The 25,241-nt window shown below is 36.5% G+C and overlaps 3 protein-coding genes across 3 annotated transcripts; 2 read left to right on the forward strand and 1 right to left on the reverse strand.

Annotated features, from left to right (window-relative positions):
- The first annotated feature begins 3,182 nt into the window (after positions 1-3,182).
- On the forward strand, positions 3,183-8,817 carry LOC141707561 (DEAD-box ATP-dependent RNA helicase 27-like). Its single transcript, XM_074510785.1, has 12 exons — positions 3,183-3,459; positions 3,625-3,813; positions 4,054-4,239; positions 4,923-5,006; positions 5,184-5,225; positions 5,334-5,402; positions 5,477-5,776; positions 6,886-6,924; positions 7,039-7,143; positions 7,619-7,687; positions 7,775-7,900; positions 8,440-8,817. Exons 1-12 carry the CDS (start codon positions 3,244-3,246, stop codon positions 8,539-8,541), a joined length of 1,527 nt encoding a protein of 508 aa, XP_074366886.1. The 5' UTR covers positions 3,183-3,243; the 3' UTR covers positions 8,542-8,817.
- Positions 8,818-8,875: 58 nt separating this feature from the next.
- LOC141707562 (monothiol glutaredoxin-S2-like) lies at positions 8,876-9,769 on the reverse strand. The gene has a single exon (XM_074510786.1). The coding sequence runs from the start codon at positions 9,413-9,415 to the stop codon at positions 9,107-9,109; it is 309 nt and encodes a 102-aa protein (XP_074366887.1). The 5' UTR covers positions 9,416-9,769; the 3' UTR covers positions 8,876-9,106.
- Positions 9,770-24,548: 14,779 nt separating this feature from the next.
- Positions 24,549-25,241, forward strand: LOC141705993 (monothiol glutaredoxin-S10-like). The gene has a single exon (XM_074508843.1). It carries the CDS (start codon positions 24,716-24,718, stop codon positions 25,022-25,024), a length of 309 nt encoding a protein of 102 aa, XP_074364944.1. The 5' UTR covers positions 24,549-24,715; the 3' UTR covers positions 25,025-25,241.

A 25,241-nucleotide genomic window follows, 5' to 3' on the forward strand; every position in this document is an offset into this window, starting at 1 on the left:
GGCTTTGGAAAACCAGACTTTATATTAATGAGTTTGAAATTATTTCAACCTTTGGATATTTTAAGTTGTGATGATACTTTGTGTAATTTCAACAAAGATCATGCTTTGATCATTAAAAGAAGAAGACTTAAGAATTCTTCTATTATAAGGAGTGTTAGTTGCACAACTCAAAGGGCCAAGTAGTTCTGGACATTTAACATTCTCTTTAAAAGCATAATAAGTGCTGAAAAGTTAAAGGACAAAGATATGAAGAAGAAAGCGGCATAAATAAACCCCGAAGGGTAATAAGTTCATAATACAATAAGTTATGAATACAAATTACAAATAAGAAACACTACTCCTCCATGCGGGAGCCTTCATTCCCTTGCTCTTTAGCAACAACATCCTTCTCAGCATCCTTTGCGGGAGAAGTAGGAGGAGAGGCAGTGCTAGGATCCAGGATGCGATCATCCGGCTGAGGGGAGTTGAAGAGGGCGTCCAAGCTATCCCCTGTCTCTGGCTGCTCAGGACTTATAAAGTCCTTGGGATCAACTAAGCCATGATGCTTCTCCGAGATAGCCTTCACAGCTGCATCCCATCCCTGGGTAAACTGCAGAGAATAAAGACCCTCATCGTGGATTTTCATAAGATTCTTGAATTTATCATAATCCATGTAATTATCAATGAGTTTTTCCTTATCACTCCTAAGCTTAACCAGCTCGGAATGAGCCTTAGACAGCTCCTCCTCCTTCGTCTCTAACTTCTTCTGCAGGACCTCGACCTTCTCCTTCCATTTCTTCATCTCCCTTTCGAACTCATCGGAATTCCCCTTCCAGGACCTAGCCTGATGAAGGGCCGCCTGGAAGTAGGTGTTGCTCTGCACAAAGAAACTTGAATTAATACAAGTTTATAAAAATAGGAAAGTTGGAATTTAAAAAGAAAGGAGTGGTATGTTACCGCAGCTTGGGCTTGAGAACCCAGAAGCTCAATGGTCTCAATGTCACTCCCCGTGACGATGTCAGTGAAGTCGTGATGAGTGATGGAGTGTTACGATCAGTCCTTGGCATGTTTGGTGGATCCAACCACCATGTCACTTCTCCTAAAGCCCCAGTTAGGCCTAAAAGAGTGCGCCTTAAGTGGAGGATCCACTTTATCCCCCAGCTCTACAACAGGGACGTGGGGCCTAAGGAAGGTGGGAGCATTAGGCTTGCCCCTGGGATCCCTGTTCAACTTGGCCCTCTTTTGGCGGGCCTAAGGAAGGTGGGAGCATTAGGCTTGCCCCTGGGATCCCTGTTCAACTTGGCCCTCTTTAGGCCTGTTGATGTTGTTAATAACCTCGCAAGCTGAAAGAAAAAAAAAGAAAAATATTAAACTTCTGGAGATAATAAAGTTGCAATAAAAAGGAAGAAAAAAATAGTTGCGCATATATACATTTACCCTTATCACTGGCCTGAGAGAGACCAACTTTCTTCAACGAGAACTCCTCTAAAAGGGTCCAAGTGTCTGTTTTTCCATCATCTGAGATAAGGGCTTGATAGGTCACCTCCTCCTCATCAGTTAACCTGATGCTACCAGGACTACCATATGACATTTTACGCAAAACGATACCCTGTAAGGGAACGAATGAACTTAACTTCTGCGAAACCTAGTCACTGTTTCCCAAAAGTTGGGGGGTAAATGATAGGGAATAAATAAATCCTGATTACGTAGTTAATGTTGCATTAATTACACATGATTTGGGCTACAAGGCCCAATAAAAAGATGTATGACATTCAGACCAAAAATGTTAACACATTGATCAGACCTGATGGACCAGATCAGGTCTGATGGAACAAAGAAGGCCCAAAACCCTGAATATTAATTAATTTCATAATTAATTAATAAGGGAGAAAAACAGCTATTAAAATAAGTCCTAGTGGGGATATAAATCCTTGTGGATTGGCCTCCAATGAACCTTATGGGATAAGGAATCAGCTTCCTACTTCCTAGGACTCCAAAATCCATTCTAATTCTGAGACTAGACAACCAAGTCTCCTAACCCAAGTCCAATTTAAGGACTCCCAACATCTATATAAGGAGCCTTACCCCACCAATCAGAACTACGTTTTTTGACTTGATCCTTGACAATTAGCAAGGTACGTAGACATCTTGTTAAGGCAGATCGAGCCACGAAACACAAGAGCAGTCAAATCGAGTCTCGAAGCTCACGTTTCTTGGTAATAAATACATCAGTTATTATACCTTAGTTTTTGATCCATAACAATTGCTAATAATGATTAAATGATAAATTTAAGATAAAATTGCTTAATATGATATTTATATATTATTATATATAAAAAGTAATTTGGATTAATTATTTGGATCACACTATTGGAGTTGGTCATAAATTTGGATTAGTATTTGGATCAGATCCAAATTTGAATTTTTGGATCACAAACCGTTGGAGATGGCATTCCTGAAGTGGTTGAGTATCAAAAATCTTTAGAAAGATGTTCAAATTTTGAAATAGACATATGCTTTTGATTCCTTTCTTTTATTTAAAATAATGCTTCTTTCGGACATACATATACAGTACTAACCAATACTTATGCAAAAACAAAAGAACAGATCTTTTCTGGGGGCCTAACTGCGGTTGAGCTTCTGCTGTACCTACCTTCATGTTTTGTTCGAAATTTATTCGTTCGTACCTTTTCGATGCGCCTCATGACTTTGTGTTACAATGTGAGTGAACTAATTATTTCATTTTTGAATGTGGTTTAAAGATTGGTTAGGCTTTTATCATACAAATTACCAGATGCATGAAATGGAGTTGAACGTAACTTGTTGATAAATGTGAATAACCAAGTTTCATTATAAGCAAATAGTATTCTTTCTCCTAGTTTTTTTGATAACCCAATTTACTCAGTTCGATTGATTCTCGAGAACACTAAGCCAATATCTCACCGCCGTGACTCCATATTTAAATCCAAGCATCCACATGTAATCAAACCTAGAACTTTCAGATTTTTCCTAGTTTTTCGCAATTACTTGTTTAAGAAAAATTAATATATGAAGTGTAATTGTAAATTAGTAGTAGTAACAACTAAAAACTCAGAAAAATAAAATTAAAAAAAGTTGGTGTAAAGCAACCCGACCCAATTCAAAAGAAAGGATCCATAGAAAAGGCCCAGTAAAATATTTAAAAATTGAAGCCCAACTCACAATTGGACTTGAATACTAGCCGCCCTAAACTCTCCCTCTCTCACATATGCTTCACCTGCGGCCATGGCTAAAACCCCTAAAGCAAACCCTAATTCTTCAGAAAACAAAATGAAAATCAAACAAAAAAGAAAACGATCCAACTCTCAAGATGAACATCAAATTGAACAAGCATTGGAAATAGACACAAATGATAAGAGTCAATTGAGTTTTGAGTCTTTGAATTTATCCCAACCCACTTTCAAAGCTATTAGCGATATGGAATTGACTCAAACTACTCGGGTATTATAAACAAATATATGTTTTTTTTGATAGTTGAACACACGCACACGTCACGAGTCGAACTCAGTTTTTTCAGCTATGGTCTGAAAACGCTACAGATGTTGTGGTTTATGTGTATGCGAGTTTGTATGTCTAATTGATGTTTGATTGTGTGTGATTTTGTAGATACAAGCTAAATGTATTCCGCTTTTAGTGGAAGGCAAAAATGTAGTTGCTGCTGCTGCTAAGGCTGGTTCCGGAAAGACACTTGCTTTTCTAGTGCCCGCTGTCGAGTTGTTGCATAAGCTTAATTTTGCTCCTCGGAATGGTACTGGTGTTATCATTATTTGTCCGACTCGAGAACTTGCTATTCAGGTATCATTCTTTATTCAATGTGGTTTAGTGTGACTCCGAAAAATTGGATAGTTTTTTATTTGGTAAATGAAATTGAGTTTTTTGTTGAACATTCTTACGGAGTTATTGTTGTTAGGAAGCGTTTTAGGATGACTAGAATTTTTGTTGATAGGATATTGTATATTTGAAATGGTATGTTTAGATAAGTTAATGATTGTTGAAAAATGTGTTTGATGAATGTAATGTTTTTGAATTGTTTAGACACATGCGGTTGCGAAGGAGTTGCTCAAGTATCACTCGATGACTCATGGGTTGGTCATTGGCGGTGCTGCAAGAAGGGGTGAAGCGGTGCGACTTGTTAAAGGAGTTAATTTATTGGTGGCAACACCAGACAGGCTTCTTGACCATCTTCAGAATACCAAGGGTTTTATATTCAAGCGTCTCAAGGTATGTTTCTGACAATGTTTGGTGATGGTTCTGCTATGAAATTAAGTTATTCATGAACATTTTACATGTTTTGGACCGGTATGCCATGTGTGTTAAACTAATTTTTTGTATCCTCTATCTCAATGATTTAAGAATAAGTACGAGGTGATATATGGTTCAGTGGAGAGAGCAATTATGACAGATATTGATTCGGCAACACAGTATTACAGAGCATTAACTAACAACTTGTATTTGCTTATTGCTTATGATGCTGTACCAAAAATAGTTGTTTCGGAAACTTATATATAGGTTTGAGTCAGGAAATAGTGAGAAATAACAAATGAACACGCACACTTTACCTCTCTCTTATGCTTTCTTAGCTGTGCTATAACGAATGTAGCAAGTTTCTCCCGTCAGCCTCACACTTCATCCTTTTTAGGTCGCTGTTGATAATGATCAATCATTTAGAATTTCAGATTTTTTCCATAACTTGGTGGCTGTAATGCCATGATAGCTTACAGAGCAAAAATGCTCTTACTTTGTAATTTAATATTTTGGCACCTTAAAAAATTTAGATACATCAAATGCATTCTGCAAAGAAAAGTCTTGAACATGTCCACTGCAGTATTGTTTCCCTTGAAACTGAGTAGCTATTCAAGGTCATTGCTGACTCCTTTTTATCTTTTAATTTTTGGATATTGCAGTGTTTGATGATTGATGAAGCTGATAGGATATTGGAAGCTAACTTTGAAGAAGAAATTAAGCAAATTATTAAAATCTTGCCGAAGGTTTAAATTCTGTCTTTTACTTCTTAATAAGAGCTATTACATAAATTTTTTTTGCATGAGAAAAGTATTTAAATGGTTCCATATGGATATTACTTGTATTGATGTGCTTCTGGTGGGTACAGTAGTGTTTTATTTGTTGAAACTGTTAGAATCATGAATTGAATTGGTTACAAGCAGGAGAGGCAAGCTGCTCTTTTTTCTGCCACCCAGAGCAAGAAGGTATGACTAAATTAAATTTTTAGTGTAGTAATGATATATTCATAATTACAAGCTTTTGGATGTGACAAACATATATGTTATGCACTTTTGATATGCTTTTCATTTCAGCTTGAAGATTTGGCACGCTTGTTACTTAAAGATCATATCTACGTTGGTCTAGAAGATGAAAAGAAGATGGTAAGCAAAACAATTTAAGTGAAAGACTGTGTGACATCTTGTTACGGAAATTATTGACAAGTAATTTTCTGCAGGTCGCCAATGAAGGACTTGAGCAAGGCTATTGTGTTGTGCGATGTGCAAAGAGATCTCTTCTGCTCTATTCCTTTCTAAAGCGGCATCTGTCACAGAAAGTGATGGTTTTCTTTTCTTCAGTTGACTCGGTAAAATTTCACTCCGAGCTGTTGAAGCACATTAATGTGGAATGCTTTGACCTTCATGGTCAGCAAAAGCAGCAGCAACAAACCACTACCTTCTTTGATTTCTGTAAAGCAGAAAAAGGCATACTACTATGTACAGATGTTGCTGCTCGTGGTCTTGATATTCCTTCTGTGGTATGTATTTGTTTTCTCTGTAGCTTGTTAAACTGGAACTGTAATACACGTGGGACTAGCAGTTGGATAAGTATATATAATTATGTGAATTCGAAGTCTAGGATAATCCTTGTACAGAACACTGAAGAGTACGTCTTCATAAGAATTTATGCATTTTTTTAGTGTTCCGTTATCACACTAAATTTTTTTCTATTATTTCTTGTGTTTATTCGGTTCCTAAAATAATATGTAACTTTACTTAAGCCATACCTCTCAATATGTGGCCTAGGCGGAAATTATGAAAAGGTAAGCATCCAATCCACCCTAATTTTAACGGGGTAGGTAGGCGGTGCCTTGTGGATTCTGGACATTGATAGGCATTGCCTAGGCGTCCATAGGGCAAATAGGTTTTTATCTATGTATAATTACTAGTATATAAAATGTCTTGGTTTATTATTTGTTTGCAATGTCTTTCTTAACAATCCAATTCATAAGCTTGAACCATCATAATTGAACCCTTTAAATTAATGGTAACAGTCTTGAAATAAAATAAAAGTTAATAAATTTTATAAGTTGTTTAAAATAAATTATTTTCTATTATTGTAACTATGATTAAAAAAGTCAAATTGTTATAATATCTTGAATAAGGTAATCAAATTATATATATATATATATATGTATGTATATATATATATATATATATAGATAGAGAGAGAGAGAGAGAGAGAGAGAGAGAGAGAGAGAGAGAGATGAACGCCTACACGAGAACCTTTTAGGCATCCATGCGGCTTGGTACGTAGTTACTCCTTAAAGCTATGTAGATTATGATAGATATGTCAGTTACATTGCCTATTTGTTTTCCCTTGAGACAGCACGACGAACACAAACCACTTTAAATATGAAATTTGATGATTAATAATCTTATTGAATATTGATGGATATTAAGCTCGTGCTGTATGTAAATAACAGCATAGTATGACAACTTGAAGAACTATTCTAAACAATGACAAGGGAGTGTCTAGATATATCAGTTGCTCTTCCATTGGTGAAGTAGTTTTAGTTATGACAAGGGAGTCTCTAAATATATTATTCTTTTGCTGTGATGCTCAAATGATCTCTTTTGGTTGCAGGACTGGATTATTCAGTACGATCCACCTGATGATCCCAAGGTGTTAATTATGTCTTTTAAAAATTATGATATTTTAACTTCTTAATTTTATTATTTTATCTTATTCTATATTCTCATTTTACCTTGTTAACCATACTTTTTATAATTATTTCAGGAATTTGTGCAAAGACTTGGTCGAACAGCTCCCGGGAAAGGTTCAAAAGAAAATGCGCTCCTTATCTTGACACCAGAAGAGTTACCATTTCTTTTCTATCTAAAGGTATCCTTCATTATTTTTTTCTAAACAATTCATGAATAGGCATATTCCTATTGATAAACGGTAAAAGTACAGATATTACTGTCTCTGGCTGGAAAGGCTCTTCTTAATTTGCCTGCATTTTTTCTGTTGTCTAATATTAAAAGTTGAATGAAGCTTACATATGGCCATTGTCCATTAAAATATGACCTACTAATATATGATATTTAATTTTTTTAATTCCCAAAATATTACTAATTACATAAGTGTTAAAAAGACCAACCTTTTTAGCCGACTAACTTTAAATATGACTACAGTTTTGACAAATACAAAGTCCACCATGGCATATGGAAAAAACAACTTAAGCTTCCTAAGAAACTGTCAACAGACATTAGGTGTTTATATCTATGAGATTTAATATTTAAGTTTAAACGCATGTAACAACAATTTTTTGTTATATGTTTAACTTTTATTTTGTACACACTGTTTCTGATGTCAGGAAGCCAAGGTTCCTCTTAAAGAGTATGAGTTTCCTGAAAAGAAGCTGGCAAATGTGCAGCCCCAGCTGGTAACTTCCATAATAATATTTACACAAGTATTAATTTTAAACTAGTTACATCTTGTTACTTGAGTTCACTTTTCCTGATTGATGCAGGAAAAGCTAGTGGCTAACAATTACCACTTGAACAAGTCTGCCAAAGAAGCATATAGAGCATATTTATTGGCATACAGTTTGCATCCTAGCAAGAAGATCTATAATGCTCGTTGTCTTGATCAACAGGTTATGACCCTCTTGTTGAAACAATCTCATGTTTAACATTGTATCGTAGTATTGTTTGTAGATGCGTGGTACAGAAAAACAGGAGTAGGATGTTAGAACGACCATTTCTTTGCAGAAATTTCTGCAAATTATATAGAGCGACCATTTCTTTGCAGAATTTTCTGCAAATTATATATTACAAGTATAATATGCAGATTCTGTATTGGTAAGTTTAAGTTTACTTCTGCCATCAAATTTAAGAGGAAGGCTATTATTAATCCCACTTGCAAGGCTGGAACAATTGTTGTGCAGTCACCGGCTCCCTGGACTATGGCATCAGACAACAAAATACTTTATGTGGCATATACTTCAGATGATCAGTGCTTAGATGTTGCCTTTTTTAGAATTGTAGTTCTGAGCTGTAGTTAAACCATATTGACTTGAGTAAGCCTACAAGTAGTAGTCTGATTACCCTGATCGTTGCATGTAATTACCTTCTTTAACATTAATGATGAATCATGATTCTTAAGTTTTTGACAAGCTCTCTTGGTTGTGAACAGGCTGTGGCAGCTTCATTTTTCTTTAGTAACCCTCCAAAGATTAGATTTAGTGACAGCAGCAGCACAGTCAAGTCGAGGAAGTCTAAACGAAGTCGAAATTGAGTTATTAGCAGGAAAGATCTTGCTTTGAAGAAAGATTGCCGCGGTTATTTACACTGTTGTGGGAAAATTGTAGGTATAATGACAAATTCAGGAAGAAATCAAAAGTAGTATTGGTAAAAAGTAAGATAATAGGAAGAAGATCAACAGCTGTTAGGTTCTGTTTTGTGCCAATTTTGCGTCAAGAATTTCTGTGAATGTTATCTTATTTCTCAGTGTTATGCTGTATGTTGTACAATGTGTGAAATATATGCTCAGACATTGTGATTTTTGGTTCAATGTATCCTTGTTCGTAAATTTGTTGAATATTAATTTATCATGGAGCAAGGAAGTGGCATAACCATGAAATTTTCTAAACTTTATTACAAAAGAAATGGATCTTATCACATGTAATCCATTATATATATAGCCTCCGTTATACAGTGGTTGTCCGTCCCCTTCAATGGCACACATGTCATGTATTTTATGATATATATTGTTAGGGAAAATTTATTTGATAATCCTACATTGATGTACTCTTTGGGTGCTGCATTTATACTGCAACACTTATTGATATGTAATGCATATATTAGACCCATAAGGCTCCTGCTTGTCTGAGCCTTGGTTTTAAGTTGCGTTTGAGGTGAAGACTCATGACCTCATTAACACCACCCACAAGTTCACCACCTATGAACACCGCGGGAACGACAGGGTTGCACCCTAGCCTTCCTAGCGCCTGCTCTATTTCCCGGCTTCTCAAACTTTCATTCAGGTCATAAATAGCCGGATTGACACCAAACTCGTAAAACAAAGATTTGACACTTTCGCTCAGGCAACAGTTGCTCCTGCTAAAGATCACCACCGGCCTCTCTGCCACAATATTTGCCACCATCTCCATTGCTAAATATGTAGATTAAACAAGATTTAGAAGACGAATTATATATTGTATAATTTTACAATGCAGATTGTGAGCAGTACGTGTGAAGAGGCGTTACTGTTCTGAGGAAGTGGAGAGGGTAGTGAAGGTATTTATATCAATCGGTGAAGGTGGTGAATGTGCAGTTTTTCCACAAAGATATTTTGGTTACTACAGAGAGTAATCTAGATTACATAAAGAAGAAGGTGCGTCATTTTATTTGATAGGGATGTATAGGTTGGTTACATAACACACAGTAAAAGGTTGCACTACATCGAATCTCTGCATACCATGACCAATACCTACAGATGGTATGTTGTGCGGCTTCGCGAAATTAAAATCAAGGAATTTATTAAATATGACGCCACAGATATGAAGAGCAGGTGGTGGAGTCGTAGCATAATGTAACGTGGACAGATAAGGATAAAATGGAGCCACACGCCTGGTTAAAGGCTGTGGTCCTGAACCTGATCACCCATCCAACTTAGAATGTTACTGCATACATCATCCCATCCCCCCCCGCTATGGAATGGACTGGTAGTGTAACACCCCCTTCTTAAAATAGAAGGGAAATATTACTTAAAATCCAAAACCTGCAAACAGAGCACTAATATATTTCTAACAATAATTAAACAGTCTAAAATCTCAAAAAAAAATAATATTAAATCTTCAAAATATCTAAACCAAAAATATAAATGCTGAAATCTCTAATAAGAAATTAAGTCTAAATAATGATAGAAGTCTGAAATCCTAAAAACGAAATAAAGGGTAGCTCTCCATCACACAGCCCCAAAAGTCCCCATAAGTACCTGCCAGAAGAAGAATACGGCATGAGCCAAATGCCCAGTACGGATTGGAATAAATTTATAAAACATAAAACAAGATGAACATTTGACAGTTTAATATAAAACAGCAAGTTTAAATAAAACAGGCTGAAACAACGAGGGCTAAGATATTTCATACCGAGAGCAAAACAAATAACAAATACACACATCATAGGGTACCTAATGTGTGCAACAAACCAGTTAACGAGTACGGCATATACAACGTCACTGTCGAATCAAATCACAAATCAAACTCTGGGTGCACCCACGTATCCTGAAACAAATATCACAATGGCCAAAGCTCTCCTCCTGAGCTATCAAAAGGATACGCCATGACCAATCACACTGCCATGGAAGTGTCATGCCAATGGTGCCGCAATGACATGGCTGTAGTACCCCTACAGCTGGTTAACTCGGTATACCCTATTTCACTCTAAGGGTTCAAATAAAATAATTTTCACAATTTTAAGAATCACTTGCAGCAGATATTTCAAATATTCTAAACAGATATTTAACAAACATAATTTTAAAGCTCGCAAGATTAAATATTTAAAACTTCCAGAACAGATTTAAAATAATTTTCAGAGATCAAACGAATAAGAACGGAATGAATAAAAATATGAAGGGAAAGAATCAGATATATTTAATAATAAAAGGAGTAGCACTGAAAGAAAGGGGACGAAATCCGTACCTCATCTGATGGACCATTAAATCGGATTGTTGAAATACGATTGAAAAACTTATACTAATTCGAATTTTAACAGCAGATAAGTTAAGGATTTGAAATAATGGTCAACTGGAGAAATAAAGTAGATTTAACAAGGATTCCAAAATGATAAGATTCATCAAAAACGCACTGATAACGAATTAGTTATGAATTTTTGAAGTTCAGGTATCACAGCAGAAATTATTCAGGAACAGATTACAAAGAAGGCAAATTTAGACAATAAAGACAATCTGATCTCACTTCGACTATAACTAGACAATGAAAGAGAATTCTCAGAGGTTTCATAATTTATAAAGATCATAATTTTATGACGAATAATGAAGAAGATATGAATTTTTGAACATGAAACAACTATGCTGATAAGTATAAACAGACCAGAATATTTGTAAGGCAATTTAGGCAATTTAAAAGATTTAAATATATAATGAGTATACCATATAATGAAAGAGAATTTCATAAGCTTTCCAGATTGATATCATGAGTAATTTTCCGACATAAGATCGATTTATAACGAATTTTAGAAGGTATGAAAAACTGTTCACGTCATATATCTGAAGGGTCACAAAGAATGGATATTTGCACATAGTTAGAGGCTGATTCCACAAAATATGTAAACATGGAAGTTGTAGGTATCGAAACAAGCTTTCCAGAAAATCAAGAATCAATGAATTCCGTGTACAAACGAATAAGTTATGGATTTTACAACAGATACGAGATGCTGATTTTATCACATACGAATTTCAGCACAAACAAATAAGAAGATGAACATGATATGATTATGAAGAAGAAAAGATCGATTCTCGTACCTTGATCAATCGAATAACACAAGAATAAACTTCTAAGATCTTCTTGTCTTCTCAAACCCTAGCCTCTAAGAGCGGCTCCAATTAAAAAGACATAGAATAGGACATAACTTGTATATATATATATTTATAGGCCCACAAGCCCACAATTAATAGAATCCTATCCCTAATCTAATTAATAATATAATTACTAATTCTATTCCAAATCAAATTGTATTAAAAAAATTACTATTATTACTAATTCTAATCTATTTCTAACTAATACAAATATTAAATAGATAATAATTAAAATAAAAATACGGATATTACATATATACCCTCTTAAAAAGGATTCCGTCCCCGGAATCGAACGAAACTAAAACTCGTACCTGAATCGAACAAATGCGGATATTTCTCACGAATAGATTCTTCTAATTCCCAAGTAGCCTCTCTTTCCGAATGATTTTTCCACAAAACTTTCACAAACGGAATGGTGTTCTTCCTCAAAACTCGCTCCTCTCGAGCTAAGATAGCCTCAGCTTCCTCCTCACAAGAAAGATCCTCTTTAATCTTATGTAATGGATACTGAACTACATGTAATGGATGATATTTGTAGCCCCTCAAAACCGACACATGAAACACATTATGCACATGAGATAGTTGTGGTGGCAACGCAACTCTATAAGATACTTCCCCTACTTTCTCCATAACGTCAAAAGGGCCAACATATCTCGGACTAAGCTTTCCCTTCATACCAAAACGCTTCACACCCTTACAAGGCGACACCTTTAAGAACACATGATCACCTGGCTCAAATCCCCCAAACTTCCTATGTTGGTCCGCGTAACTCTTTTGACGAGATCGAGCTTCCTTCAGACTTTCTTTAACTTTCTCTACCTTCTCATTAGTAATTCTAACTAACTCCGGCCCTTCGATGACTCTCTCACCAACCTCATCCCAACAAGATGGTGCCCTACACCTCCTACCATACAAAGCCTCAAATGGTGGCATACCAATACTCGCGGGCCAACTATTATTGTACGCAAACTCAACAAGATACAAATATTTATCCCAATCACCTGTCCACTCTAACGCGCAAGCCCTCAACATATCCTCCAATGTCTGAATCGTCCTCTCTGACTGTCCATCGGTCTGCGGATGATAAGCTGTACTGAAATTAAGCCTCGTACCCCAAGCTTGCTGGAATCCCTTCCAAAAACGCGATGTAAATCTCGTATCCCTGTCAGAAACTATCGACACCGGCACACCATGAAGTCTAACAATATCTCGCTGCAAAATCTCTGCCAACTCATGAACATGAGTAGTCTCTTTAATAGGCAAGAAGTGAGCGGACTTAGTGAGTCTATCAACCACCACCCATATAACATCATTCTTCTTGAAAGTCCTCGGCAAATGAGTTACAAAATCCATAGTAATGTTTTCCCACTTCCAAACTGGTATATCTAGCTGTTGCAACAATCCACTAGGCCTCTGATGGTCTATCTTCACTTGTTGACATGTAAGACATTTTCCCACAAATTCTGCTATATCTCCCTTCATTCCACTCCACCAAAAGTGCTTCTTCAAATCCCTATACATCTTGGTGGAACCTGGATGAATAAAAAATGAAGAACTATGAGCCTCCTTCAAAATTTCCTCACGAATCGTCGGGTCTGCGGGCACGCACAATTTACTACCCAACCACATCACACCCTCATCATCGAAATGAAATTGTGTTTGTTTTCCACCTGCCACCTCGGATCTAATAGCTTCCAAACCTGTATCACTCTTCTGAGCTTCCTTAACCCTTGAAACAAGATTCGGTTCCACTTTCAAATTTGCAATACTACCACTTGATCCTCTAACATACAACTCAACACCCAAGCGCTCCAAATCTGAAATAAGGTGCGGCTGAGTAATGAGAGATGCAACACTCCCCAAGTTCTTCCTACTAAGAGCGTCTGCCACTACATTCGCCTTCCCCGGATGGTACTGAATATTTGCATCATAATCCTTAAGAAGTTCAAGCCACCTCCGCTGCCTCATGTTAAGCTCCTTCTGAGTAAAGATGTATTTGAGACTCTTGTGATCAGTAAAGATGTCACAAGTCTCTCCATAAAGATAGTGTCTCCAGATCTTCAAAGCAAAGACCACTGCTGCTAACTCCAAGTCATGGGTAGGATAATTCACCTCATATGGTTTAAGCTGCCTAGAAGCGTAAGAAATCACTTTCCCATGTTGCATAAGAACACACCCCAATCCTCTCTTAGAAGCATCACTATACACCTGAAAACCTCCACTCCCTGATGGCAACACAAGTATTGGAGCTGACACCAACCTCTTCTTTAACTCTTGAAAGCTCTTCTCACGATCATCATTCCACTCGAACTTAATTCCCTTCCTCATTAGCTGAGTCAATGGTAAAGCTATGGAAGAGAAACCTTCCACAAAACGCCTATAGTAGCCTGCCAAACCCAAGAAACTCCTCACCTCCGTCACATTGCTAGGTCTGGGCCAATTAGTAATAGCCTCGACTTTCGCAGGATCCAACTCAATGCCCCTACCAGATACAACATGCCCCAAGAATGCCACTTCCTCCAACCAGAATTCACACTTGGAAAATTTCGCAAACAACTTCCTCTTCCTCAAAATTTCAAGTACAGTACGTAAATGCTCCTCATGCTCCTCTCTGCTCCTAGAGTATATCAAGATATCATCGATGAAGACCACCACGAATTTATCCAGATAATCATGAAAGACCCGATTCATCAAATCCATAAATACCGCTGGTGCATTCGTCAACCCAAAGGACATCACGAGAAACTCATAATGACCATAACGAGTGCGAAATGCAGTCTTCGAAACGTCTTCCTCCCTAACTCGTAACTGATGGTAACCAGATCTCAAATCTATCTTCGAAAAGTACTTCGCCCCTTGTAACTGATCAAACAAGTCATCAATGCGTGGCAAAGGATACCTGTTTCTAACAGTCACCTTATTCAACTCCCTATAGTCAATGCACAATCTCATAGAACCATCCTTCTTCTTCACAAACAACACAGGAGCGCCCCATGGAGACACACTTGGTCTGATAAATCCCCTATTCAACAACTCCTGCAACTGCTCCTTCAATTCTTGCAAAGCAAAATGAAACGATAAAGAGCATAATGAAACGAAATTAAATGGAACACCCATCCTATCATCTACCCAAACTCACAGGTCAACCTAAGTAGGTTTTCTACAAGAAAGAACCTAAGCTCTGATACCATCTCTGTAACACCCCCTTCTTAAAATAGAAGGGAAATATTACTTAAAATCCAAAACCTGCAAACAGAGCACTAATATATTTCTAACAATAATTAAACAGTCTAAAATCTCAAAAAAAATAATATTAAATCTTCAAAATATCTAAACCAAAAATATAAATGCTGAAATCTCTAATAAGAAATTAAGTCTAAATAATGATAGAAGTCTGAAATCCTAAAAACGAAATAAAGGGTAGCTCTCCATCACACAGCCCCAAAAGTCCCCCTAAGTACCTGCCAGAAGAAGAATACGGCATGAGCCAAATGCCCAGTACGGATTGGAATAAATTTATAAAACATAAAACAAGATGAACATTTGACAGTTTAATATAAAACAGCAAGTTTAAATAAAACAGGCTGAAACAACGAGGGCTAAGATATTTCATACCGAGAGCAAAACAAATAACAAATACACACATCATAGGGTACCTAATGTGTGCAACAAACCAGTTAACGAGTACGGCATATACAACGTCACTATCGAATCAAATCACAAATCAAACTCTGGGTGCACCCACGTATCCTGAAACAAATATCACAATGGCCAAAGCTCTCCTCCTGAGCTATCAAAAGGATACGCCATGACCAATCACACTGCCATGGAAGTGTCATGCCAATGGTGCCGCAATGACATGGCTGTAGTACCCCTACAGCTGGTTAACTCGGTATACCCTATTTCACTCTAAGGGTTCAAATAAAATAATTTTCACAATTTTAAGAATCACTTGCAGCAGATATTTCAAATATTCTAAACAGATATTTAACAAACATAATTTTAAAGCTCGCAAGATTAAATATTTAAAACTTCCAGAACAGATTTAAAATAATTTTCAGAGATCAAACGAATAAGAACGGAATGAATAAAAATATGAAGGGAAAGAATCAGATATATTTAATAATAAAAGGAGTAGCACTGAAAGAAAGGGGACGAAATCCGTACCTCATCTGATGGACCATTAAATCGGATTGTTGAAATACGATTGAAAAACTTATACTAATTCGAATTTTAACAGCAGATAAGTTAAGGATTTGAAATAATGGTCAACTGGAGAAATAAAGTAGATTTAACAAGGATTCCAAAATGATAAGATTCATCAAAAACGCACTGATAACGAATTAGTTATGAATTTTTGAAGTTCAGGTATCACAGCAGAAATTATTCAGGAACAGATTACAAAGAAGGCAAATTTAGACAATAAAGACAATCTGATCTCACTTCGACTATAACTAGACAATGAAAGAGAATTCTCAGAGGTTTCATAATTTATAAAGATCATAATTTTATGACGAATAATGAAGAAGATATGAATTTTTGAACATGAAACAACTATGCTGATAAGTATAAACAGACCAGAATATTTGTAAGGCAATTTAGGCAATTTAAAAGATTTAAATATATAATGGGTATACCATATAATGAAAGAGAATTTCATAAGCTTTCCAGATTGATATCATGAGTAATTTTCCGACATAAGATCGATTTATAACGAATTTTAGAAGGTATGAAAAACTGTTCACGTCATAAATCTGAAGGGTCACAAAGAATGGATATTTGCACATAGTTAGAGGCTGATTCCACAAAATATGTAAACATGGAAGTTGTAGGTATCGAAACAAGCTTTCCAGAAAATCAAGAATCAATGAATTCCGTGTACAAACGAATAAGTTATGGATTTTACAACAGATACGAGATGCTGATTTTATCACATACGAATTTCAGCACAAACAAATAAGAAGATGAACATGATATGATTATGAAGAAGAAAAGATCGATTCTCGTACCTTGATCAATCGAATAACACAAGAATAAACTTCTAAGATCTTCTTGTCTTCTCAAACCCTAGCCTCTAAGAGCGGCTCCAATTAAAAAGACATAGAATAGGACATAACTTGTATATATATATATTTATAGGCCCACAAGCCCACAATTAATAGAATCCTATCCCTAATCTAATTAATAATATAATTACTAATTCTATTCCAAATCAAATTGTATTAAAAAATTACTATTATTACTAATTCTAATCTATTTCTAACTAATACAAATATTAAATAGATAATAATTAAAATAAAAATACGGATATTACATATATACCCTCTTAAAAAGGATTCCGTCCCCGGAATCGAACGAAACTAAAACTCGTACCTGAATCGAACAAATGCGGATATTTCTCACGAATAGATTCTTCTAATTCCCAAGTAGCCTCTCTTTCCGAATGATTTTTCCACAAAACTTTCACAAACGGAATGGTGTTCTTCCTCAAAACTCGCTCCTCTCGAGCTAAGATAGCCTCAGCTTCCTCCTCACAAGAAAGATCCTCTTTAATCTTATGTAATGGATACTGAACTACATGTAATGGATGATATTTGTAGCCCCTCAAAACCGACACATGAAACACATTATGCACATGAGATAGTTGTGGTGGCAACGCAACTCTATAAGATACTTCCCCTACTTTCTCCATAACGTCAAAAGGGCCAACATATCTCGGACTAAGCTTTCCCTTCATACCAAAACGCTTCACACCCTTACAAGGCGACACCTTTAAGAACACATGATCACCTGGCTCAAATCCCCCAAACTTCCTATGTTGGTCCGCGTAACTCTTTTGACGAGATCGAGCTTCCTTCAGACTTTCTTTAACTTTCTCTACCTTCTCATTAGTAATTCTAACTAACTCCGGCCCTTCGATGACTCTCTCACCAACCTCATCCCAACAAGATGGTGCCCTACACCTCCTACCATACAAAGCCTCAAATGGTGGCATACCAATACTCGCGGGCCAACTATTATTGTACGCAAACTCAACAAGATACAAATATTTATCCCAATCACCTGTCCACTCTAACGCGCAAGCCCTCAACATATCCTCCAATGTCTGAATCGTCCTCTCTGACTGTCCATCGGTCTGCGGATGATAAGCTGTACTGAAATTAAGCCTCGTACCCCAAGCTTGCTGGAATCCCTTCCAAAAACGCGATGTAAATCTCGTATCCCTGTCAGAAACTATCGACACCGGCACACCATGAAGTCTAACAATATCTCGCTGCAAAATCTCTGCCAACTCATGAACATGAGTAGTCTCTTTAATAGGCAAGAAGTGAGCGGACTTAGTGAGTCTATCAACCACCACCCATATAACATCATTCTTCTTGAAAGTCCTCGGCAAATGAGTTACAAAATCCATAGTAATGTTTTCCCACTTCCAAACTGGTATATCTAGCTGTTGCAACAATCCACTAGGCCTCTGATGGTCTATCTTCACTTGTTGACATGTAAGACATTTTCCCACAAATTCTGCTATATCTCCCTTCATTCCACTCCACCAAAAGTGCTTCTTCAAATCCCTATACATCTTGGTGGAACCTGGATGAATAAAAAATGAAGAACTATGAGCCTCCTTCAAAATTTCCTCACGAATCGTCGGGTCTGCGGGCACGCACAATTTACTACCCAACCACATCACACCCTCATCATCGAAATGAAATTGTGTTTGTTTTCCACCTGCCACCTCGGATCTAATAGCTTCCAAACCTGTATCACTCTTCTGAGCTTCCTTAACCCTTGAAACAAGATTCGGTTCCACTTTCAAATTTGCAATACTACCACTTGATCCTCTAACATACAACTCAACACCCAAGCGCTCCAAATCTGAAATAAGGTGCGGCTGAGTAATGAGAGATGCAACACTCCCCAAGTTCTTCCTACTAAGAGCGTCTGCCACTACATTCGCCTTCCCCGGATGGTACTGAATATTTGCATCATAATCCTTAAGAAGTTCAAGCCACCTCCGCTGCCTCATGTTAAGCTCCTTCTGAGTAAAGATGTATTTGAGACTCTTGTGATCAGTAAAGATGTCACAAGTCTCTCCATAAAGATAGTGTCTCCAGATCTTCAAAGCAAAGACCACTGCTGCTAACTCCAAGTCATGGGTAGGATAATTCACCTCATATGGTTTAAGCTGCCTAGAAGCGTAAGAAATCACTTTCCCATGTTGCATAAGAACACACCCCAATCCTCTCTTAGAAGCATCACTATACACCTGAAAACCTCCACTCCCTGATGGCAACACAAGTATTGGAGCTGACACCAACCTCTTCTTTAACTCTTGAAAGCTCTTCTCACGATCATCATTCCACTCGAACTTAATTCCCTTCCTCATTAGCTGAGTCAATGGTAAAGCTATGGAAGAGAAACCTTCCACAAAACGCCTATAGTAGCCTGCCAAACCCAAGAAACTCCTCACCTCCGTCACATTGCTAGGTCTGGGCCAATTAGTAATAGCCTCGACTTTCGCAGGATCCAACTCAATGCCCCTACCAGATACAACATGCCCCAAGAATGCCACTTCCTCCAACCAGAATTCACACTTGGAAAATTTCGCAAACAACTTCCTCTTCCTCAAAATTTCAAGTACAGTACGTAAATGCTCCTCATGCTCCTCTCTGCTCCTAGAGTATATCAAGATATCATCGATGAAGACCACCACGAATTTATCCAGATAATCATGAAAGACCCGATTCATCAAATCCATAAATACCGCTGGTGCATTCGTCAACCCAAAGGACATCACGAGAAACTCATAATGACCATAACGAGTGCGAAATGCAGTCTTCGAAACGTCTTCCTCCCTAACTCGTAACTGATGGTAACCAGATCTCAAATCTATCTTCGAAAAGTACTTCGCCCCTTGTAACTGATCAAACAAGTCATCAATGCGTGGCAAAGGATACCTGTTTCTAACAGTCACCTTATTCAACTCCCTATAGTCAATGCACAATCTCATAGAACCATCCTTCTTCTTCACAAACAACACAGGAGCGCCCCATGGAGACACACTTGGTCTGATAAATCCCCTATTCAACAACTCCTGCAACTGCTCCTTCAATTCTTGCAAAGCAAAATGAAACGATAAAGAGCATAATGAAACGAAATTAAATGGAACACCCATCCTATCATCTACCCAAACTCACAGGTCAACCTAAGTAGGTTTTCTACAAGAAAGAACCTAAGCTCTGATACCATCTCTGTAACACCCCCTTCTTAAAATAGAAGGGAAATATTACTTAAAATCCAAAACCTGCAAACAGAGCACTAATATATTTCTAACAATAATTAAACAGTCTAAAATCTCAAAAAAAAATAATATTAAATCTTCAAAATATCTAAACCAAAAATATAAATACTGAAATCTCTAATAAGAAATTAAGTCTAAATAATGATAGAAGTCTGAAATCCTAAAAACGAAATAAAGGGTAGCTCTCCATCACACAGCCCCAAAAGTCCCCCTAAGTACCTGCCAGAAGAAGAATACGGCATGAGCCAAATGCCCAGTACGGATTGGAATAAATTTATAAAACATAAAACAAGATGAACATTTGACAGTTTAATATAAAACAGCAAGTTTAAATAAAACAGGCTGAAACAACGAGGGCTAAGATATTTCATACCGAGAGCAAAACAAATAACAAATACACACATCATAGGGTACCTAATGTGTGCAACAAACCAGTTAACGAGTACGGCATATACAACGTCACTGTCGAATCAAATCACAAATCAAACTCTGGGTGCACCCACGTATCCTGAAACAAATATCACAATGGCCAAAGCTCTCCTCCTGAGCTATCAAAAGGATACGCCATGACCAATCACACTGCCATGGAAGTGTCATGCCAATGGTGCCGCAATGACATGGCTGTAGTACCCCTACAGCTGGTTAACTCGGTATACCCTATTTCACTCTAAGGGTTCAAATAAAATAATTTTCACAATTTTAAGAATCACTTGCAGCAGATATTTCAAATATTCTAAACAGATATTTAACAAACATAATTTTAAAGCTCGCAAGATTAAATATTTAAAACTTCCAGAACAGATTTAAAATAATTTTCAGAGATCAAACGAATAAGAACGGAATGAATAAAAATATGAAGGGAAAGAATCAGATATATTTAATAATAAAAGGAGTAGCACTGAAAGAAAGGGGACGAAATCCGTACCTCATCTGATGGACCATTAAATCGGATTGTTGAAATACGATTGAAAAACTTATACTAATTCGAATTTTAACAGCAGATAAGTTAAGGATTTGAAATAATGGTCAACTGGAGAAATAAAGTAGATTTAACAAGGATTCCAAAATGATAAGATTCATCAAAAACGCACTGATAACGAATTAGTTATGAATTTTTGAAGTTCAGGTATCACAGCAGAAATTATTCAGGAACAGATTACAAAGAAGGCAAATTTAGACAATAAAGACAATCTGATCTCACTTCGACTATAACTAGACAATGAAAGAGAATTCTCAGAGGTTTCATAATTTATAAAGATCATAATTTTATGACGAATAATGAAGAAGATATGAATTTTTGAACATGAAACAACTATGCTGATAAGTATAAACAGACCAGAATATTTGTAAGGCAATTTAGGCAATTTAAAAGATTTAAATATATAATGAGTATACCATATAATGAAAGAGAATTTCATAAGCTTTCCAGATTGATATCATGAGTAATTTTCCGACATAAGATCGATTTATAACGAATTTTAGAAGGTATGAAAAACTGTTCACGTCATATATCTGAAGGGTCACAAAGAATGGATATTTGCACATAGTTAGAGGCTGATTCCACAAAATATGTAAACATGGAAGTTGTAGGTATCGAAACAAGCTTTCCAGAAAATCAAGAATCAATGAATTCCGTGTACAAACGAATAAGTTATGGATTTTACAACAGATACGAGATGCTGATTTTATCACATACGAATTTCAGCACAAACAAATAAGAAGATGAACATGATATGATTATGAAGAAGAAAAGATCGATTCTCGTACCTTGATCAATCGAATAACACAAGAATAAACTTCTAAGATCTTCTTGTCTTCTCAAACCCTAGCCTCTAAGAGCGGCTCCAATTAAAAAGACATAGAATAGGACATAACTTGTATATATATATATTTATAGGCCCACAAGCCCACAATTAATAGAATCCTATCCCTAATCTAATTAATAATATAATTACTAATTCTATTCCAAATCAAATTGTATTAAAAAAATTACTATTATTACTAATTCTAATCTATTTCTAACTAATACAAATATTAAATAGATAATAATTAAAATAAAAATACGGATATTACAGGTAGCCTGGTACTCTTTATCTGGATACTCTGTAAATTCATCATCAGGTAAGGTAAGTTTCGGTTAATTTAGTGGTCCATGCAGTCGACTTGACTTTTAGGTGTATCTTTCAACTAGGCATCTGCATGTTATCCAATCGGGACCTTAACAGTTTTCAATTAGCCATGCCAATATTCTTCAAAAGAAAAAAAAGGAATGGAACAGAGCAACAAAGACAACTACGATTGCACATAACAAATTCAAATAATGTGGAAAACAGCAAGTATAAATTGTGGACCCCTGGACTGGACAGCTGCATTTCTAGTTCTAGATACTCAGATGCATTATCAGATTTTACTCCCTACAAATCTGCAGAAATTTTACGGAAGGGGAAGGTTTTAATTTAGAAATTGCATGATTATTAGATGGCGTAAATACAAACTACAAATTTCAACCGCCCTAAAATTATTTTTGTTTCTTTCATTTGTTTCATTTTGTAACTGCTTTCTGTAGATCAACATGCTGGTGCTGGAATACGATCAGCCCCGGCCTAGTTCTACCAACGATTGTATAAGTGTGCATGGACGAATTTACAAATTTTTCTTTAGGGGCACCGTTTATGGGGGTCACTCTCATATATTTTCTTTCAAAAATTTTATTGATGAAAACACATGAAATTCAGTTTTAGGCTGAACATGTGTACTCGTGTGACTCCTTACTAGATCCGCACATGTGAGGTGTACAATTTACGTTGTGGTAACTGGTATTATTATAAGGTTCACTCCCAATATATATAGATCATCCCAGGGAACTCAATGTGCCAGACATCCAAGTCCAGGTAATTTTGTTGGGCCATTGGACATATTGTATAGTTGCACACTGAACCGGATCAGTTGGGGCATGTTTGTGACGTGCGTAACAGTGTTTCTGATACAAACCCGATAGGATCGCATAATTTTTTCACTCCAATATGCAGACTGCAGTATCGGATGCCTGCAAGTAGAACCCATTCATAACCCTATAAAGGCAGTATCATGTTTTGAAACACAACAATTGATGAAAAATGTGCACAAATTAGTGTTGAAAGAGTTTTACTGTCATGTTTTAAACATTACAATTGACGGAAAATGAAATGTTCACAAATTGGTGTAGAGTGAGCAACTGCAGAATTACATTACAATTGATGGAAATTGTGCACAAACTATTTAGAATGAGCAACTGCAAAAATTAGCAAACTTAGACATCGAAACCGTTAAGTAACTTGTTCATCTAAAATCTTACAACTAAACATCGATTAAGACCCGACACCACACATATACCAGTTCCAAAACCATTCATCTAAAACTTAACACAAAGGCCCCAACATGATCCTATTCAACAAAATTAAACTTTGAGTTTGTGAAAACTCGGAAAAATTTGCAGGGCGGAGAGATGAGTTGAGGGAGATCATTAGTGATTACTATAGTGATCATCTTAAACAATCTCAATTGGATGACATCTTGAACAATTTTATTCGGATATTAAAGCTGTTATTATTATGCAGAACAATAGAAGAGAAATGTGCTAGAAGCCTGAAAGACATCTTCGTAGCTTCCAGCACTTGGTTTATTCCCAAATCAAAGTCTTGTCCATATACATTTCTAGTTATCAAACAACTCAATCTTCTGTATACCAGAAGGCGATTTCACGTGATGGAGGCTTTAACTGCCAACTATCTGCAGGTTCTACTTTAAAAAGAAAAAAAAAACTGTTATGCAACTGTTTCATAATATGTTCTCTTGCTAAATTATAATGTTCACTTCCTCAAGAGTCAAGAGCCAAAGGCCACATCCATAGAGAATATATGCATGATACATTGATACCTCCAACATCTAACCAATTACATACAATGATGATCAAGAATGAAATATGCAACTATATATCCAGACCCATCTCTTACATATCTCAATATATGACACATAATCCTACTTCTAATTTTGACATTCGATCTTCATACTAATCACCCCATCTTTAATTTTATTCCATTCACTAGACACAGAGCACATATTAAAGCAAAGGCCGGTTGCCCTTAGAATCAAAATAATGTTCTTTTATGGTTCATGGATCTACTTTCCCAAGTGTGCTTTCTAGTTTTTTCTTAATTAATAGTTTCACAGATTCTTCACACAACTACGTATATAGTAACGTATGTAGATAGCCACTCCTAACAGGGATGTCGAAACTAAGCATATATATTATTCATCTTTAGCATCTACATATCCAAATATCTCAACGAATTTTCATTCCATCTTGTCATCAATCCCATATATATTCTCATATAATGATTCAATCCAACCACCATCCACCTCTTATAAATTCGAGGTCGTATCTAGCAAAGTTTCAGCACACCAAAATTCAGCTAGTTCCTCTCTCACTAGTGTCTTTCACATTACTACAACAAATAGTGCGACGTCTATTGCTAACTTAAGAGCAAGTAACTAACAATTTTTCTTGTTTAGTATATATCAGAGGTTATGGATCGCATTGCAAATTTAGGTTCACAGAAGGCGGTAGTGATCTTTAGCAAGAGTTCATGTTACATGTCTCATGCAATCAAGCGACTATTTTATGAGCAAGGAGTGAGCCCTATGATCCATGAGCTCGACCAAGACTCGAGAGGAAAGGAAATGGAGTATGCACTAATGAGGCTAGGGTGCAGCCCTGCGGTGCCAGCTGTGTTCATTGGAGGCAAATTCGTGGGGTCTGCAACTACTGTCATGACTCTTCATGTCAATGGCTCACTTAAGAAGTTGCTCAAAGACGCCGGAGCTTTATGGCTTTAGCAGTACCCATGCCAACAGAGTTATGACTACTACTAATGTTACTGAAATGACTTGAAGTCATTTTATTTTCCGCTACATATAGCTGAGAAAATTGTCCGTTCTTCTACATGTAATTGAGCAGAATGAACTTTTAAATATCTGCACCAAGAACTTCTTCAATCCTCCAACTAAACTGGCGATATTCATGTAATACCAACATACTATTATGTTTTGAAAA

This window comes from Apium graveolens, chromosome 2 (genome assembly GCF_009905375.1).
Source record: "Apium graveolens cultivar Ventura chromosome 2, ASM990537v1, whole genome shotgun sequence".
NCBI lineage: Eukaryota > Viridiplantae > Streptophyta > Magnoliopsida > Apiales > Apiaceae > Apium > Apium graveolens.

What these genes read in the sequence shown, in the direction of transcription:
- LOC141707561 (XM_074510785.1), top strand. Translation starts at nt 3,244, where the DNA reads ATGGCTAAAACCCCTAAAGCAAACCCTAATTCTTCAGAAAACAAAATG. An exon ending in CTCGAGAACTTGCTATTCAG is followed by an intron (nt 3,814 to 4,053) that starts GTATCATTCTTT and finishes TGAATTGTTTAG; the next exon opens with ACACATGCGGTTGCGAAGGA. An exon ending in ATCCACCTGATGATCCCAAG is followed by an intron (nt 6,925 to 7,038) that starts GTGTTAATTATG and finishes TAATTATTTCAG; the next exon opens with GAATTTGTGCAAAGACTTGG.
- LOC141707562 (XM_074510786.1), bottom strand. Translation starts at nt 9,415, where the DNA reads ATGGAGATGGTGGCAAATATTGTGGCAGAGAGGCCGGTGGTGATCTTT.
- LOC141705993 (XM_074508843.1), top strand. Translation starts at nt 24,716, where the DNA reads ATGGATCGCATTGCAAATTTAGGTTCACAGAAGGCGGTAGTGATCTTT.